Consider the following 16,704-nt stretch of genomic DNA (forward strand, 5'->3'; position numbering starts at 1 on the left):
CCCCAGATCTCTAGAATTATATTGAAGAGAGTGGTCTAGGTCCCTGTGGTGATGGCTCCTTTGGGCTGAACATCCCAAGTCCTTCAGCAACTTTCTGAGGCACCAAACCCTCCCACATTGCCCTCTCTGTGCCTGTCTCATGCTGGGTGATATCTGGCTCCTGGGGATCCCCCAGTATAGAGGAGGGGAGAAATAGAAGGATACAGACACCCACAGCCTCTTGTGGGCAAGGCCAATGTAATAGGGCAAGAGGGTGCTAGAGAGCCAGGGGTTGGGAGCAGAGAGGGCTTCCTAGAGCTGGAATCTTGAAGAATAGGAGTTTAGCAGGCATAAGAAGTGAAGAAGGATAGGCATTCTAGAAAGAGGGACCAACATGGGCAAAGCAGTGGCATGGGCAGGAAATAGTAGAGCATTCCCTATCACTAGGACAAAATGCATTTTTTAAAAGAGAACACATCTGCTGTGAGTTCCTGCTTGGGGAGGAAGCAAACTTCTAACTAGCAGGGTGTCCCACGCAGAAGGAAGAACTGGAGCAAAGGCCATGAGAGTTCAGAGCCTGTTGGATGAAGATGGAGTTTGTCTCAGTGTGATGATGAGAGGGGTAAGAGGGGCTGGAGAGGGTCTGAAGGCTTTGAAAGCAGACTAGAGGGACTTGGATTTCCTCCTGGTGTAATAGGCTTGGTGAGAGACTTAAGCTTTGCCTGCCCCACGGGCCTGTTGACTCAGCATACTCACAGTGAATCAGGCTGTGTCACTTATGCAATGTTTGTCCTTTTCTCTGTCCAATCCCCATCCCCACCCCCACCCCTACCCCTTTTACTCCATGTGGCCTGGGTTCATGCAGACCTGGGTTCAGATCTCAGTTCTTCCTCTAGGAAGCCTCCAGCCAAGTCACCACAGGATAGGCAGATACCCACCCCCATGGGGGCTGACCCATGATATGGGTGGAAATCTCCCTCTCTCAGGTGGAGGCTGCACTCACAAGTTGGAAATGGCAGAACATCCTCAGTACCTGTCCCCTGGGGCTGGACTATCTACCAGCTTCAGCAGGGCTGGGGGTCATCTCCCATGCTGGGCTCCAGTCAGCTGTTCAAATTTCACCCTGGGCTTTTCATTCATCTTTCTCTCTAATTGTACTTCTCTGCCTCCATCACCTCTTCCACTTTTTTTTTCTTTCTTTTTAGGGCTGCGCCTGTGGCATATTGAAGTTCCCAGGCTACGGGTTGAATCAGAGCTTCAGCTGCTAGCCTACACCACAGCCAGATCTGAGTTGCACCCTTGACCTACACTGCAGCTTGCAGCAAAGTTGGATCCTTAACGCACTGATCGAGGCCAGGGATTGGATACACATCCTCATGGATACTACTCGGGTTCTTTTTTTTTTAATTACTCAATGAATTGTATTGCATTTATAGTTGTACTAGTTGGGGAGTTCCCGTCGTGGCGCAGTGGTTAACGAATCCGACTAGGAACCATGAGGTTGCGGGTTCGGTCCCTGCCCTTGCTCAGTGGGTTAACGATCCGGCGTTGCCGTGAGCTGTGGTGTAGGTTGCAGACGAGGCTCGGATCCCTCGTTGCTGTGGCTCTGGTGTAGGCCGGTGGCTACAGCTCCGATTCAACCCCTAGCCTGGGAACCTCCATGTGCCGCCGCAGGAGCGGCCCAAGAAGTAGCAACAACAACAACAACAATAACAACAACAACAAAAAAGACAAAAAAAAAATAGTTGTACTAGTTGGGTTCTTAACTCACTAAGCCACAATCAGAACTCTACCTCTTCCTCTTCTAGTGTTTAACCAAGGTATTAGTAGATGAATGGATAAGCAAAATGTGGTTTAGCCATTCAGTGGAATATTACTCAACCATAAAAAATGAATGAAGCACTGACAAACACTACAATGCGGATGAACCTCAAAAACGTTAGACCCAGTGAAAAAGGCCAGACACAAAAAGCCACAGATTGTATGATTCCACTGATGTGAAATGTCCAGAACAGGTCCATAAGAGACAGAAAGCAGATTAGTGATTTCCAGGGGCTGGGGGAGGGAGGGTGAGGAGTGACCGCTCATTGGGATAGGGTTTCCTTTGGGGTTGAAGAAAATGTTTTGGAACTAGATAGAGGTGATGGCTGCACTAAATACCACTGAACCGTACTTTATTTTATTTTTTCTTTGTTGGCTGCACCCAAGGCATATGGAAGTTCCCTGGCCAGGGATCAAATCTGAGGTGCACCTGCAACCTACACCACAGCTGAAATGCCAGATCCTTAACCCACTGTTCTGGGCCAGGGATCGAACTCATACTGCCACAGAGACAAGCCAGATCATTAACCCACTGTGCCAGAGGGGGAATTCCTGAACCATACACTTTTAAATGTAAATAGTTAATTTATTATTATTATTGTTTTTGCTTTTCAGGGCCACATCTACAGCATACGGAAGTTCCCAGGCTAAGGGCTGAATCAGAGCTGCAGTTGCCAGCCTATGCCACAGCCACAGCAACGAAAAATAGTAATTTCAGTTTATGCGAATTTTATCTCAATTTATTTTTTCTTTTTTGGCCATCCCGCAGCATATGGAGTTCCCAGTCCGGAAATCAGATCTGAGCCGTAGTTGCGACCTAAGCCACAGCTGTCACAACGCTGGATCCTTAACCCACTGTGTTGGATCAGGGATCAAACCTGCATCTCAGCACTCCCAAGAGGCCACTGATCCCATTGTGCCACAGCAGGAATTCTGAATTTTATCTTAATTTTTAAAAAATCATAAGAGGAAATCACAAATAAGCATCCAAAACAGTAGTGAAATTTCGACAAACGTCAGGATATTCATATAGTCTCAAAGTATCTTCCATCCCACACGGTGTTGATATTTATTCATTGTGAAGGGGGATGGGAAGAGAATGGTGGTAACTTTACAGTAGAGAAACTGCGGTGACTTCACTCAAGTGATCAAAGTTTAACATCACCCATGTTGGGAAGTGACATTAGGTGCCTCCTGATAAAACACACCAGGGAGGACCAGCATCACTTCTGCATTCCTGCTAAAGACACGCAGCCTGAACCTGGTCATGAGGAACCAGCAGGCTACCCTATTAATCGATGTTCTGTGAAGTAAGTGGCCTTGATTCTCCAAAAATGTCAGTGTCATGGAAAACAAAGAAAGGATGAGGAACTGATGAAGATGAAAACACAAGAAGAAACGTAACAATTAAATGCAACACATGGTCAGGAATTAGATCCTGAACCAGCAATGAAATATGACATAGAGGATATTACTGGGAAACAGAAAACTCTGAATATGGACAGAGGGTGAAAGCTGTGGTGTGTTTAGATAATAGAATGCCCTCGATCTTGGGAAACATATTGTGATGAATTTGGGGGCAAAGGAGCATCATGTGTACAACTTGTGCTCAAAATAAATATATTTATAATATATTTATATATAAAATATGTAATTATAAAATAAACATGGCAAAGTAGGGGTAGAGCTGGTGAATGCGAATAAAGGGCATATGAAAATGGCACTATTCTGTGTTTTAAGTTATTTCAAAACAAAAAGTTTTAAAATTGCTCAAACATCTCTGGGGTGCCCATATGACTATCTCCCACTTTGGTGCCCCATGCTCAGCCCTTGTTCAGCTGCCTCATGGGTGACCCTCAGGCTCCGTTTCAGCATCTCATCTCCAACCCATTCCTCCACCTTTGCAGTCTCATCACCAAGCCGAATACCTACAAGTCAGCCTGGCTACTTTCTCCTCCTCCTCAGGGCCAGCCCAACCTGACCCATCCACCCTCCTTTCCAACTAGACTCTGACCCTTCCTCTGGGTGCAGAACTCTTCCTCTGCTGTGATGTCTTTCTTCCAGTTCTGGGCTGAGCTCCAGTGAACTTTCCTTGGGGAAGCCCTCCCTAGGGGAGGAAGGTGTATCCCCAGCCCCTGGAACAATGCTGGACATAGAGCTGGAGCTTTAATACCTACTTGTTGAATAAATGAATGAATGAATAAGTAACTCCCTTACCCCAGGTAGAGCCCTCACCAGCCCCTCTGTGTACTTTCCCCAGTCTCTGTCCTTACCTCTGGCCCAGCCCTAAGCCCACAGTGCTGAGGGTGTCTCTATCTGGCTTTTTCTTCCCCAGACTGAGGGCTTCCCCAAACTGGGCTTGGGGCTTTTCAGGGGTGCCCATTCTCACTACAGGACAGAGCCCACTGCAGTGGCTTTTGCATCATGACTGCTTTTGGAAAAGGCAGTTTGATCAAATTGAACAAGATTGGCTTAATGGCAAAGCTGTGTAGGGTATGGGGTGGGGTTAGGGGTTGGGGTGGACGTTTGGGGTTCACACAGTATAGTGAGGAGGAAGGGGTGCTTTTTAGGGAGGGCTGAGAGAAAGGGTATGGGAGTTTTCAAGCATGCATGAGACTCCCAGCATGTGTTTGAGGTCCGAGGCTGCAAGTATTACCCACGGCTCGAGGCCTGGCTGAGCCTTAGTTTAGGGTTTGTGAGTGTTTCAGATTTTTTTTTTTTTTGGTCTTTTGTCTCTTTAGGGCCACTCCTGCGGCACATGGAGGTTCCCAGGCTAGGGGTCTAATAGGAGCTGTTGACGCCGGCCTACACCAGAGCCACAGCAATGCCAGATCCCAGCCACGTCTTTGACCTACACCACAGCTCACAGCAACGCTGGATCCTTAACCCACTGAGCAAGGCTAGGGATTGAACCCACAACCTCATGGTTCCTAGTCTGATTCGTTTCCGCTGCGCCAAGACGGGAACTCCTGTTTCAGATTTTAAGTCCCCAGGAACTTCTGTGCACGTATCGGTAATTGTGCATCCTGGCTGTGTGTTCAGGAGCCTTGCAGGACGTGCCTGGCTTCAGTTTCAGGGTGTGGGGGGGTGTCTGTGCGTCCGTCCTTGTTCTGTGTCCAGGCTCAGAGTGTGCGTTGGGGAGCAGGAGATGTTCAGGAAGCTAGGTGTGTTTCTCACACACCTTGTTGTCTGAGCCCGCGTCTCACTGCATAGCTGGCCTGAGTTTCCTTGAGGGTCTGTGGGTCCCAGGCCGTGTGGGTGGAGGGTGGGTGCCGGGGGCGGGGGAGCTCAGGGCCGGCCCTGGGGCGGGGCAAGCAGCCCAGGGCTGGGGGCGGGGCGGCCCGGCAGTCTCACTTCAACGAAGTTGGCGGCGCGGAGGCTGGCCCCGGACGCGCCCGGAGTCCAGGGAAGGAGGGAGGAGGGAGGAGGGAGGAGGGAGGGTCGCGGCCGGCCGCCATGGGGCTGGGGCCCCGCGGCCGCCGCCGCCGCCGTCGCCCGATGTCGCCACCGCCGCCCCTGCCGTCCGTGCGGACGCTGCCCCTATTGCTGCTGCTAGCGGGGTCCGGGGCTGCAGGTGAGGGGCCTGGACCTGGCGGGTGGGATGCGGTGGGTGTGTAGGAGAAGTGTAAGAACGGAGTGCAATCTCCACAGCCCTGAGTCTGGGCCTAGGGGACCTGGAAACCAAGGGCTAGAGAGAAGGGGCAGGGAGCTCTGGAGCCCAGGGTCTGTGTCCCGGGGGTTGGGTCGGGTGGGGTGGGGTGGGATGGGGTGGGTGGCGGGTGGGCAGGGACTCAGAATTGGTAGTGAGGACGAGACAAGACCCTAGAGACCCGAGGAACTGGGGCCCAGGAAAGATCTGGGTTGGCAATGAAGGGACGCAGGGGTCTGGAACTAGGAGCTCTAGGGCGGGGATCAAGATTAGCGGGTGTGTGGAGGGTAACCAAGAGTCTGGGGCTCTCTCACAACCCACGCCCATCTGAAGTCCTGGGAAGGTCATGATTGGAACTCAAGTACCACCAGGCCGGGGACCCCTAGCACAAAAGCTCCCCCCCGCTCCCCGGGGCAGGCCTGGCCGGGCGGGGGGCGGGGAGGGGGCGCGAAGTTCTCGGAGTTCTAAACTCAGAGAAAACTTCCCAGGCCGGAGCGCCGGAAGACCCGGAGCCGGAGTTGGAGCTGGAGCTAGAGCGGCGTCCGCGCCCCTTCCCCCGCCCGCACCCCAGCTCCCTCCCCTGACCGCTGGGACCCGGCGGCCCCGGGACCCCGTCCCCGCCTTGGACACAGAGGGGAGGGCAGGGGGCGCGAGCCCACGTGCTCCTCTCCCGCTCCAGCGCCCTTCTCCTCAGCCCTAGCCCCTCCCCAACCGGCCGGGGGGCCCCTGCTCCTCCCCCTCCCCCTCTCCCCTCCCCCGCCGGGGACAATGGCCGCGCCGTCTAGACACCCCCTCCCCCTGGCCGGCCTCGCGCTTTCTTTGCCAGACAAAGCGGGACAGCGGCGGGGCCCGGGCGGGGGCTGCGGAGGAGCACCCCCCAAGGGAGGCCTGGCCTGCAGGGGAGGGACACTGGCCTAGTGGCCCTGGCCCAGGATCCCTGGACGCTGCTGCGGACTCAGCACTGGGTGGGTGGGGGGCTGTGGGAGCAAACAGGCCTCCCCAGCCCAGCCCCAAGCTGGTGGGGCAGGACCAGGCAGGAGCAGCCGCCCCCGCCAGGCCATGGCACATGCACATGTCCTGTCACACTCACAGGCACACAGTCCTGGATCACACATACAGAGATACAGAGATGCAGACGTGCCCATGCAGGCGCGCACCCGCAGAGTACCTCTGCAGACATACACACTCAGCTCACAAAAGACACATACATACACAGCTCACACAGGCTTACACATAGATGCACATACAATCACTTGTTCACACATAACATGCATCACCAGTCCAAGGCCTCGCACAGGATGCCTGCACACTCTCAGATGCACTTAGATGCAAAGACATGGCTATACCCAGCTCACACATAAACACAGATGGGCACATCCAACCCATACACAGACACACCCATGCACACACAGGTGACACACAGGCACACAGCTATATACTCAGATACATGGTTCATATACATGGACATGCAACAATTTTCAGCCTAAAAAATCTCTATGCCTGTGCAGGTCACACAAACACACACGCGGCTCAGCTCAGCAAGGCCCACAGCTGTGTCTTGTGGTCCTCAGAGTGAGTTCACAAACACCCACAGGCTCCTGTCTGGGTAATAGTGTCCTATTTGCTAGGACCCAGAGGAAGGGGACAGAAGCCCTGTTTGATGCTTTCCCACATCCAACTTAACTTGTTCTGTCTTTCCCTATCTCTCCCTTTTTATCTCTATCCTTCTCTATCTCCTCGCTGTGTCTCTCTGTCTACCTGCTTCTAGTTTCCTCTTTTTTGTCTGTCTGTTTTCCTCATCTGCCTCTTCCTTTCCCTTTCTCTCACTCTCTTTCACACATGCACACAGCGGCCCCACACCTGCTGCCACACACAATTCTCCACTAATTCACACTCACCACACCCCTGACCCATCCGACTGAACAGTTAGACTGTGCCACACCCCAGAGGGACACAGCCCTCAGGGATAGGGACTCTGGACATGGTAGCACATATCTTGTGCCAGCTGCCCCGCCTTTCAACACAAGCCCTATCCTTGCAACACCCAGTGCTGGCTGCACATGGAGTACATGCCCTGGCTTCTCTCCCCAGAACTGGCACGTAGGCCTGCCCTGCTGGAATAGATGTCCAACATCAGGAGAAGAAAGACCCATGGCCCCAGGGCTCTCCACCTCTGCCCCCTCCACAACCTCAGGATCTAGGCACACAGTCCCAGACCTCCCTTCAACCCTCACTTCCTCACTCCGCCTTAGCAAACGTCCCCATTCTGGCAGCTTCTGGGCCCCCACATCTGGCACAAGTCAGCCCCTCCTCCTGCCCACCCCTCCTTGTGGTTCCCAGGGCTTGAGCTGGCAGGGACAGCTGCAGCCTCAACAGCTGGGGCCAGGGCGGGGGACCGTGGGAACTGTGAATAGGGGGGCTCCTTGCACTCACAGAGACACCCCAGCCTGGTGCAGCTGTTGCCTGAGGGAGGAAAGGAGGGAGAGAAACCTCACTCTGGGCTGGGGTTCCTGGGCGCCTGTCTGAACTCCCTACCTTTTCTTCATCCCCACCCAGCACCCCCTTGCCTGGATGGAAGCCCGTGTGCAAATGGAGGTCGCTGCACCCAGCTGCCCTCCCGGGAGACTGCCTGCCTGTGAGTGCCTGGCTCTGAGCCATCAGTGGGCCTTGTGTAGGGAGGCGGTCTGTCTTCTTCCTCTGCCTCTATGTTCATCATAGATTCTTCTACCACTTCCTACATGTGTGTGGCTTGGGCAACCTCTTGTTACCCTATTGAATGGAACAGAGTCAGGAGCAGAGGCTCTGGAGTCTGCCTGGTCCAGGTTGAAATCCCACATCATCTTGCTGACTGCCTGGGACTTAAACTCTTTAAGCCTCAGTGTCCTTATCTGGAAAATGGGCCCACCAATGCCAACTTCACAGAGTTCTCTGCTGCCTGAGGTCATGTGTAAGTCCTCTGATGGAGAGTAGTCATTCAGTCAGCACATGTTCAGGGACCAGAGACAGTGGCTTGGCAATGTGGGTACAGCCTCTGCACCTTCCTACATCTCCAGATTTAGTGGGGACGGCACAGGAGCCTTGCTCTTCCAGTTTCTTGTTGTGTGACCTTGAGTGAGTCACTTCCCTTCTCTGAACCTCACTGATTTGTGAAATAGGGTGCTTCTTACTAGTTTCAACCAGAAGGGGCCCCAAAATGCAGTTGTTGGATAATACAAGGAAAGACAGAGTGTTAGAGGAGCAGGACAGGGCCTGGGAAATTGATGAGCAGAGGCAGACAGAGCTCAGTTTGAATTCTGGCCTCTGGGATACTATGAGCAAGTGCTTTGAGCTCTCTGAGCCTCAGTTTTTGCATCTGGAAAATGGGGCCATAATAGTTTCCTCCTTAATGGCATTGATTGTAGAGATTAAGAGACTTTATATGGTGAAATGAGCATAGTGTTGGGCATACAATAATAAATGGAATTATTATAGGACACAGGCAATAGGTGCCATAAAGGGGAACCTCTCAAGGTTATGGGGAAATACTTGGTTCCTTTTATAATACTATCATTAATAATAGCAGGTCACCCAGTAGCCATTGATCGATTCATTAATGTATCCATTTTTATTTTTATTTTATTTAATTTTTGTCTTTTGTCTTTTTAGGGCCGCACTCGGGGCATATGGAGGTTCCCAGGCTAGGTGTCTAATTGGAGCTACAGCTGAGGGCCTGCACCACAGCCACAGCAACAGGAACACCAGATCCGAGGCGCATCTATCACCTACACCACAGCTGATGGCAGCTCTGGATTCTTAACCCACTGAGCGAGGCTAGGGATCAAAGCCACAACCTCGTGGTTCCTAGTCGGATTTGTTTCCACTGCCCCACGATGGGAACTCCAGTGTATCCATTTATTCAACAACATGTGTGCCAGACCCAAGCTCAGTGGGTCTGAGTGACTTTAGAGGCTCTTTGAAGTTAGGAGCGCCACTTTGGCTCACCTGGGTGGGGGTCTTCACCTGATTGAGCAGGTTCCTCCCACTGAGAGTCAGCGATGGTGGGAGTAGGGGGGAAAGTGTGAATTTACCTGGAGCTACTCACCTGGGAGGCGGAGCCGCGGGGCCGGGCGCCTGCGCTGTGGAGCTCCACGCCTGGAATGCTGCCGACAGGTGAATGCGCCCGCGGCTGCCCCGCCCCCCCCAACAGGTGAATCACCGGCGCGCGCGGCCGTCCGGAGCCCGGATCGCTGGGAGTGGAGCGGGCTCAATCCCTTGAGCCTGGCCGTGGGAACCAGTCCCCATGCGCCTCACCCGCTTTAAGATCCCAAATACTCGTGCCCTTTCAGGGTCTCCCCAGTCTGTCACCCCTCCTTGGATCTCCATCTCTCCCCTTTAAAATAGGCTTTTCCAAACCCTTGTCTCTATCTCCTCGTCCTCGCCTCCCCGGCCAGTCCCCCGACCACGTCTGCGCTCCCCGCCCCAGTCGGTCTCCAGCAAAGCCCAGGCGGTTGGGCGGGGCGCGGCGGAGGCTGGAACCAGCTCGACCGGTCGGCAGGGGCGCAGGGCGCAGAGCGTGGGAACCAGCCCGCGGCGCCGGGAGGGGGCCGCGCAGCCACGCCCTGCCTGACGGGTTCGGGAGGGGGACCCGCAGTCCTCCTCAGTCCTCCGCGTTCTGCGCAGCGCGCCCCCTCCCGGCGCGCAGTCTTGGCGACGGTCCGTGCCTTACGGACCTTTGGGGAGGGACTTGGGAGCTGAGTTTTCCCATTCTAAAGCTATCTGCCCTGCCCCGACTTGCTTCCCTGGGGGCCGGGGTGAGGGGGGGATTTTGTGGGTGACGCTAAGAACTGAGTCAGCTACTTAAGTTTAGCCCCAAGCGACCGGGACAAGCCAGAGGGAGGAACCCGGCTAGGGGTGGGTAGCGTCCTGGGCAGCCTGGACCCTCTTGCCTCTCCAAACCCTTCCCTCTGACCTCACCCTCTGGAAGTTTCCAGTCTTTTTGCCTTTTCTAAGGCCGCTCCTGCGGCATATGGAGGTTCCCAGGCTAGGGGTCGAGTCGGAGCTGTAGCCATAGGACTACGCCACAGCCACAGCAATGCCAGATCTGAGCCGTGTCTGCGACCTACACCACAGCTCACGGCAACGCCGGATCCTTAACCCACTGATCGAGGCCAGGGATCGAACCAGCAACCTCATGGTTCCTAGTCGGATTCGTTAACCACTGCACCACGACAGGAACTCCAGGAGTTTCCAGTCTTAAGACCAATCCTCATAATTTCCTCACACTCAAGGTTGCCCTGGTAAGTTCTGAGGGGACTGCAGGCTGAAAGACCTTCCCCCAAAAGAAGGAAGGATTATATGTGCCCCCAGGACAGGAGTGGAGGATTCGTGGAGGTCCTGTCTGTCCCCATGAGAGTTGATCCAGATCTGTGAATGAGGCTATGGATTAGTGTCTGTATGCTAAGCTGGTACATTGTGTTGGTGTGTCCCTCTGTGTGTGTATCTGTATGTTTTGGGATCTGTCTGCCTGTGTGTGTGCCTGGGTGGTTGGTTGTCTTCTGGTAGTTGAGACTTTGCATTTGCTCCTTCTTCTGGAATGCCCTTCACCAGGTTGTCCCATGGCTCCCTCCCTCACCTTCTCTGGTCTGTGAAAATTTATTTGCTTTTCCCCTACCCACATCAGTCTATCCTCCTTATCCTGTGTCTTAGTTTCCTGTGGCTGCCATAACAATCGCCATATTCTGGGTGGTTTAAAACAATAGAAATTGGAGTTTCCATCGTGACTCAGCGGTAACGAACCCGACTACTGTCCGTGAAGATGCAGGTTTGATCTCTAGCCTTGCACAATGTGTTAAGGATCTGGCATTGCCTGAGCTGTGCTGTAGGCCAGAAGCTGTAGCTCCAACGTGACCCCCTAGCCTGGGAACTTACATATGCCATGGGTGTGGCCCTAAAAAGACAAAACAAAACAAAACAAAAAACAACTCAGAAATTTATTCTCTCAATTCTGGAGGCTAGAAGTTTGAAATCAAGATGCTTTGGAGGAAGGGATCTCTCCAAAAGCTAGAACCTCCAGGTATTCCTTGCCTCTTTTCAGATGGCTTTCTCTTTCTCTCAAATCTCCTTCTGCCTTTCTCTGGTAATATACTTGTCACTCAATTCAGGGCCAACCTGGATAATCCAGGATGATCTCATCTTGCCATCCATCATGTAATTACATTTTTTTTACATGACATCACTAATTACATCTCTTTTTCCAAATAGGGTCACAGTCACAGAGTCTGGGACATGGACATATCTTTTAGGGGGGTACCACTCAACCCACTGCATTCTTCATGGCCCTCACCAACCTCCCCCCTCAGTGTTTATTAATTCATTATTTGTCTATCTTCTCTTTGCCAGAGGGTAGGAACCACTTTTATTGTGTTTGCTGCTGTATTCCTATTGCTAATTACCTAGGTGCTCAGTGATATTTGTTGCATGGACGGATGAGATTGTGTGTGTGTTTGCCTGTGTCTTTTTTTTCTTTTTCTTTTTTTTATGGCTGCACCTGTGGCCGATGGAAGTTACCAGACTAGGAGTCAAATCGGAGCTGCAGCTGAGGACTGCATCACAGCCACAGCAAAGCCGGATCCTTAACCCACCACATCCTCACAGACACTGTGTTGGGTTGTTAACCTGTTGAGCCACACCCAAAACTCCCTGCCTGTGTGTTTCTTGTCGGTCTTGCATGTATCTCTGTGTTTGGGGCTGTCCTGCCCTGACTTCCCCAACTGAGCTGTTTCTGCCCACAGGTGCCCACCAGGCTGGGTGGGAGAATGGTGCCAGCTCGAAGACCCCTGCCATTCTGGCCCCTGTGCTGGCCGTGGTGTCTGCCAGAGCTCAGTGGTGGCAGGTACTGCCCGGTTCTCCTGCCGCTGCCCCCGGGGCTTCCGAGGTAAGTGGGTGGGGGGTGGGGTGGGGGAGGGTGTCTGGAGGGGAGCCTGAGGCAGGCAACGGTGTGAACAGCCCAAACTCACCCTTTCTGGCTCCCTCCAGGCCCGGACTGCTCCCTGCCAGATCCCTGCCTCAGCAGCCCCTGTGCCCATGGTGCCCGCTGTTCAGTGGGGTCTGATGGCCGCTACATCTGCTCCTGCCCACCTGGCTACCAGGGCCGCAGCTGCCGAAGCGACGTGGATGAGTGCCGGGTGGGCGGGCCCTGCCGTCATGGTGGCACCTGCCTCAACACGCCTGGCTCTTTCCACTGCCAGTGCCCAGCTGGCTTCACAGGGCCACTGTGTGAGAGCCCCGCAGTGCCCTGTGCTCCTTCACCATGCCGTAATGGGGGCACCTGTAGACAGAGCGGCGACCTCACCTATGACTGTGCCTGCCTTCCTGGTGAGGGAGCTGTACCCATGGAAGGCTGCAGAAGTGGGGGGACAGCAGGCCAGCCTGGCACTGACCATCCTTGTCTCCTTCCCTGCCAGGGTTTGAAGGCCAGAACTGTGAAGTGAATGTGGACGATTGTCCAGGGCACCGATGTCTAAATGGGGGGACATGTGTGGATGGTGTCAACACCTACAACTGCCAGTGCCCTCCTGAGTGGACAGGTGAGCAGTGGGAATAGAGGGAAGATCTTGGGTGGGCATGCACCAGGTGACTGAACTGTATGTCTGTGTGCCACAGGCCAGTTCTGTACGGAGGACGTGGATGAGTGTCAGCTGCAGCCCAATGCTTGCCACAATGGGGGTACCTGCTTCAACACACTGGGTGGCCACAGCTGTGTGTGTGTCAATGGCTGGACAGGAGAGAGCTGCAGTCAGAACATTGATGACTGTGCCACGGCTGTGTGCTTCCATGGGGCCACCTGCCATGACCGTGTGGCCTCCTTCTACTGTGCCTGCCCCATGGGCAAAACTGGTAAGTAGCTATTTTTCCTGTAGGCAGCAGGGAGCCCTTGATGGCTCTTAAGTGGGGGCAAGGATGGAGTCTGACTTGAGAGTGAGAATGATTATGCTGGCAGCTGAATTTGGGGTGAGGGGTAAGCCTGGGAGGAGGCTGGCAAACAATCCAGGGCAGAAACATAGAGCTAAACTGTGACTGAAAAAGAGAAGGGATCTTTGGAAGTGGCAAATGTCAGAGAAGGTGTTTGGGAGTGGGACTTGGAAATGGGGGGAAGGGTACGTTAGGCAGAGGGTACTGCAGAAGCAAAAGCTTGATGGTAGCACCCCCTTTTTTTGTCTTTTCTAGGGTGGCACCCATGGCACATGGAGGTTCCCAGACTAGGGGTCTAATCGGAGGTGTAGCTCCTGGCAACGGGGGATCTGAGCCATTGTCTGCAACCTACACCACGGCTCATGGCAATGCTGTATCCTTAACCCACTGAGAGAGGCCAGGGATCAAACCTGCAACCTCATGGTTCCTAGTCAGATTCGTTAACCACTGAGCCATGATGGGAACTCTGCACCCTTTCATAATCAGAAAAAGAGTCAATAAATTTTAAAATAATGTATGTATATTTCCAACTTATTTTTCAATGGTTCAGAAAAAAGATAAAGGTTACAACAGTTGAATCTAGGTGGTGGGTATATGAATAAGCTTTTCTGTATTGTTTGAGTTTTTCATTCAAAGGGTTAACAAATAATTGGGGAAAATAGCTACTAAATACACTACTGGTTAATAAAAACAAAACACAAACGAATATTCAGGGTGTGGTACCTTTGGGCAGAGAGAGGGTCTGTCCTTGACCTCTACCTACTTTTTCCAGGACTTCTGTGTCATCTGGATGATGCTTGTGTCAGCAACCCCTGTCATGAAGATGCTATCTGCGACACAAACCCTGTAAACGGCAGGGCCATCTGCACCTGTCCACCTGGCTTCACAGGCGGGGCTTGTGACCAGGATGTGGATGAATGTTCCATCGGTGAGGGGAGCACTGTCTGAGAATAGGGGAGGAGGGGGGAGGTGGGTCCTCAGCCACTCATGCCCACACCGGCTGTGACTACTCCTGCAGGTGCCAACCCATGTGAGCACCTGGGACGGTGTGTGAACACACAGGGCTCTTTCCTGTGCCAGTGTGGCCGCGGCTACACTGGTCCACGCTGTGAGACTGACGTCAATGAATGCCTCTCTGGACCCTGCCGCAACCAGGCTACGTGCCTCGACCGCATAGGCCAGTTCACCTGCATCTGCATGGCAGGTGTGTGTGAGCACGGCTGGGGTGAGGCCTGAGGCCTGGGGATGGGTTGAAAAAAGCCTGCAGGCAGGGGCCAAAGGGTAAAGAACTGGGATCCTGAGAGACTGAACCCTGGGATGAGGTGGAGGCGGAGCCAGAGTAGAATCTTGTGCAAGGCTGGAGGCAAGTCAACGGAGTCAGTAGAAATTTTTCAGATGACCTGGGAGTGGAGTCTGGGCCTTAGGATCCACTGAGGGGCTGGAATGATGTGAGGGTTGGGCCAGGGTCTGGAGTCGGAGTCAAGGTGGGACTTGCAGACAGTCTTGCACTGATGCTTGGGTGGAATTGAGGCTGGGCACAAGGCTACAGTGGGCCCTAATTCTGGGAGCTAGGGACAGGGTGTAGGCTGAAGGCAAGGTCCATATGGAATCTCATATGCCTTGAACTAGATGGGGCCATAGCTGGATGAAGGTTTAGCCTGAGTCCAGAAACAATCCAGGGTTTGGTTGGGGGCAAGGCCAAGGCTCAGGGGAACTGTCTGTGAGTGAGAAAGAAGGGAATCTACTCCCTTGCTCTCCCTTCAGACCAGAGGCTAAACCCTATTACCCTAATTTCCCTCCCTCGACCTTCAGGCTTCACAGGCACTTATTGCGAGGTGGACATGGACGAGTGTCAGAGCAGCCCGTGTGTCAACGGCGGGGTCTGTAAGGACAAAGTCAACGCCTTCAGCTGCACCTGCCCCTCGGGTGAGGACTTTGGGCCAAGAAGCCTGAAAAAAGACGAGTCCCTGCAGGGGCAAAGGCTCCAGGATGGGAGCTTATAAGATCATGTTAGTGGATAACTGTTATAACAGAAACCACCTTATGAAAAACTTTGAAATTAATTTAAAACTAAGTAAATAGGCTTCCCACCCAAACAAGGTAGCACTGTGAGGGGGTGACTGCTCAAGACCCTATCTGGGCCTCTGTTCATCCCACACTCACCTCTCCAGGGTTCAGCGGGGCTATGTGTCAGCTGGATGTGGATGAGTGTGCCAGTACACCCTGCCGGAATGGAGCCAAGTGTGTGGACCAGCCGGATGGCTATGAATGTCGCTGCGCAGAAGGTGAGGGCGGGCCAATGACAGGCTGGCAAGAATCCGGGGACGGGGCTAGGAGAGAAAGGGCCAGTAAGAGCCTTGGGGAAAAGGGGCTGGGCTGCCGCAAGGCAGGACTAGAGCAGGGCCAATAAAGGAGCCAGGAGGTGGAGCCAATAACGGACCGAAGCATAACGCTGGGGGTGGAGCCAAAGGGTCTGGCAGGATAGGTGTGCACATAATCAAAGGGGGCGAGTCTGACACCCTCCATCCCCAGGCACCTCCCTTGTGTTCCCATTTCCAGTGGAGGTCAAGGCAGATCAGAACTGATTCTATGAAGACTGGAAGCAGTTCTGGCCAGGGACCAGTCTTGGAGCTTGTTGCTGGATGGGAGAGAGGCCAGCTAGGGGCGGGGCCTGTGATGATCACGCCTCCTGTTGGCTCGATGGGTGGGCTTGAGGTAGAGCTGAGCCAGGATTGGGCAGAGACCATGGCTGTGGGTAGGACCTTGGCAAGTGGGCGGAATATGACCCTCTGCACCTCCCCCCTCAGGTTTCGAGGGCACTGTGTGTGAGCGCAACGTGGATGACTGCTCACCAGACCCATGCCACCATGGGCGTTGTGTGGATGGCATTGCCAGTTTCTCATGTGCTTGTGCACCTGGCTACACTGGCACGCGCTGTGAGAGCCAGGTGGATGAGTGCCGAAGCCAGCCCTGCCGCCATGGGGGCAAATGCCTAGACCTGGTGGACAAATACCTCTGCCGCTGCCCTCCAGGCACCACAGGTGAGGCTGGGATCTGGAATGGGGCAGGAACAGTACATCTGGTGGGTCACAGAGTATTTGGGAATAGTGCTCCTGGCAGGGCACAGTGGTGGCAATCCCTGTCACGTTCCCTTTCTCCAGGTGTGAACTGTGAGGTGAATATTGATGATTGTGCTAGCAATCCTTGCACCTTTGGACTCTGCCGGGATGGCCTCAACCGCTATGATTGTGTCTGCCAGCCTGGCTTCACAGGTGCGCAAGTGGCTGCTATGGAAAAGGGGTCTT

At 53.7% G+C, this 16,704-nt stretch overlaps 1 protein-coding gene across 2 annotated transcripts in view; it reads left to right on the forward strand.

Annotated features, from left to right (window-relative positions):
• Positions 1-5,153: 5,153 nt before the first annotated feature.
• Positions 5,154-16,704, forward strand: part of NOTCH3 (notch receptor 3) — a 37,865-nt gene continuing 26,314 nt past the window's right edge. Inside the window, exons 1-12 of one of the 2 annotated variants that reach the window (XM_047776767.1) lie at positions 5,154-5,374; positions 8,006-8,084; positions 12,220-12,362; positions 12,464-12,802; positions 12,892-13,014; positions 13,091-13,324; positions 14,172-14,327; positions 14,418-14,603; positions 15,212-15,325; positions 15,571-15,684; positions 16,207-16,440; positions 16,561-16,671. In XM_047776767.1, the coding sequence (XP_047632723.1) occupies positions 5,257-5,374; positions 8,006-8,084; positions 12,220-12,362; positions 12,464-12,802; positions 12,892-13,014; positions 13,091-13,324; positions 14,172-14,327; positions 14,418-14,603; positions 15,212-15,325; positions 15,571-15,684; positions 16,207-16,440; positions 16,561-16,671 (1,951 nt within the window). In that variant the 5' untranslated portion in view covers positions 5,154-5,256. The remainder of the gene's footprint in view (positions 5,375-8,005; positions 8,085-12,219; positions 12,363-12,463; positions 12,803-12,891; positions 13,015-13,090; positions 13,325-14,171; positions 14,328-14,417; positions 14,604-15,211; positions 15,326-15,570; positions 15,685-16,206; positions 16,441-16,560; positions 16,672-16,704) is intronic. The other variant, XM_047776768.1, reaches the window with a different exon arrangement.

Source organism: Phacochoerus africanus, chromosome 4, assembly GCF_016906955.1.
Source record: "Phacochoerus africanus isolate WHEZ1 chromosome 4, ROS_Pafr_v1, whole genome shotgun sequence".
In the NCBI taxonomy this organism is placed as follows: Eukaryota; Metazoa; Chordata; class Mammalia; order Artiodactyla; family Suidae; genus Phacochoerus; species Phacochoerus africanus.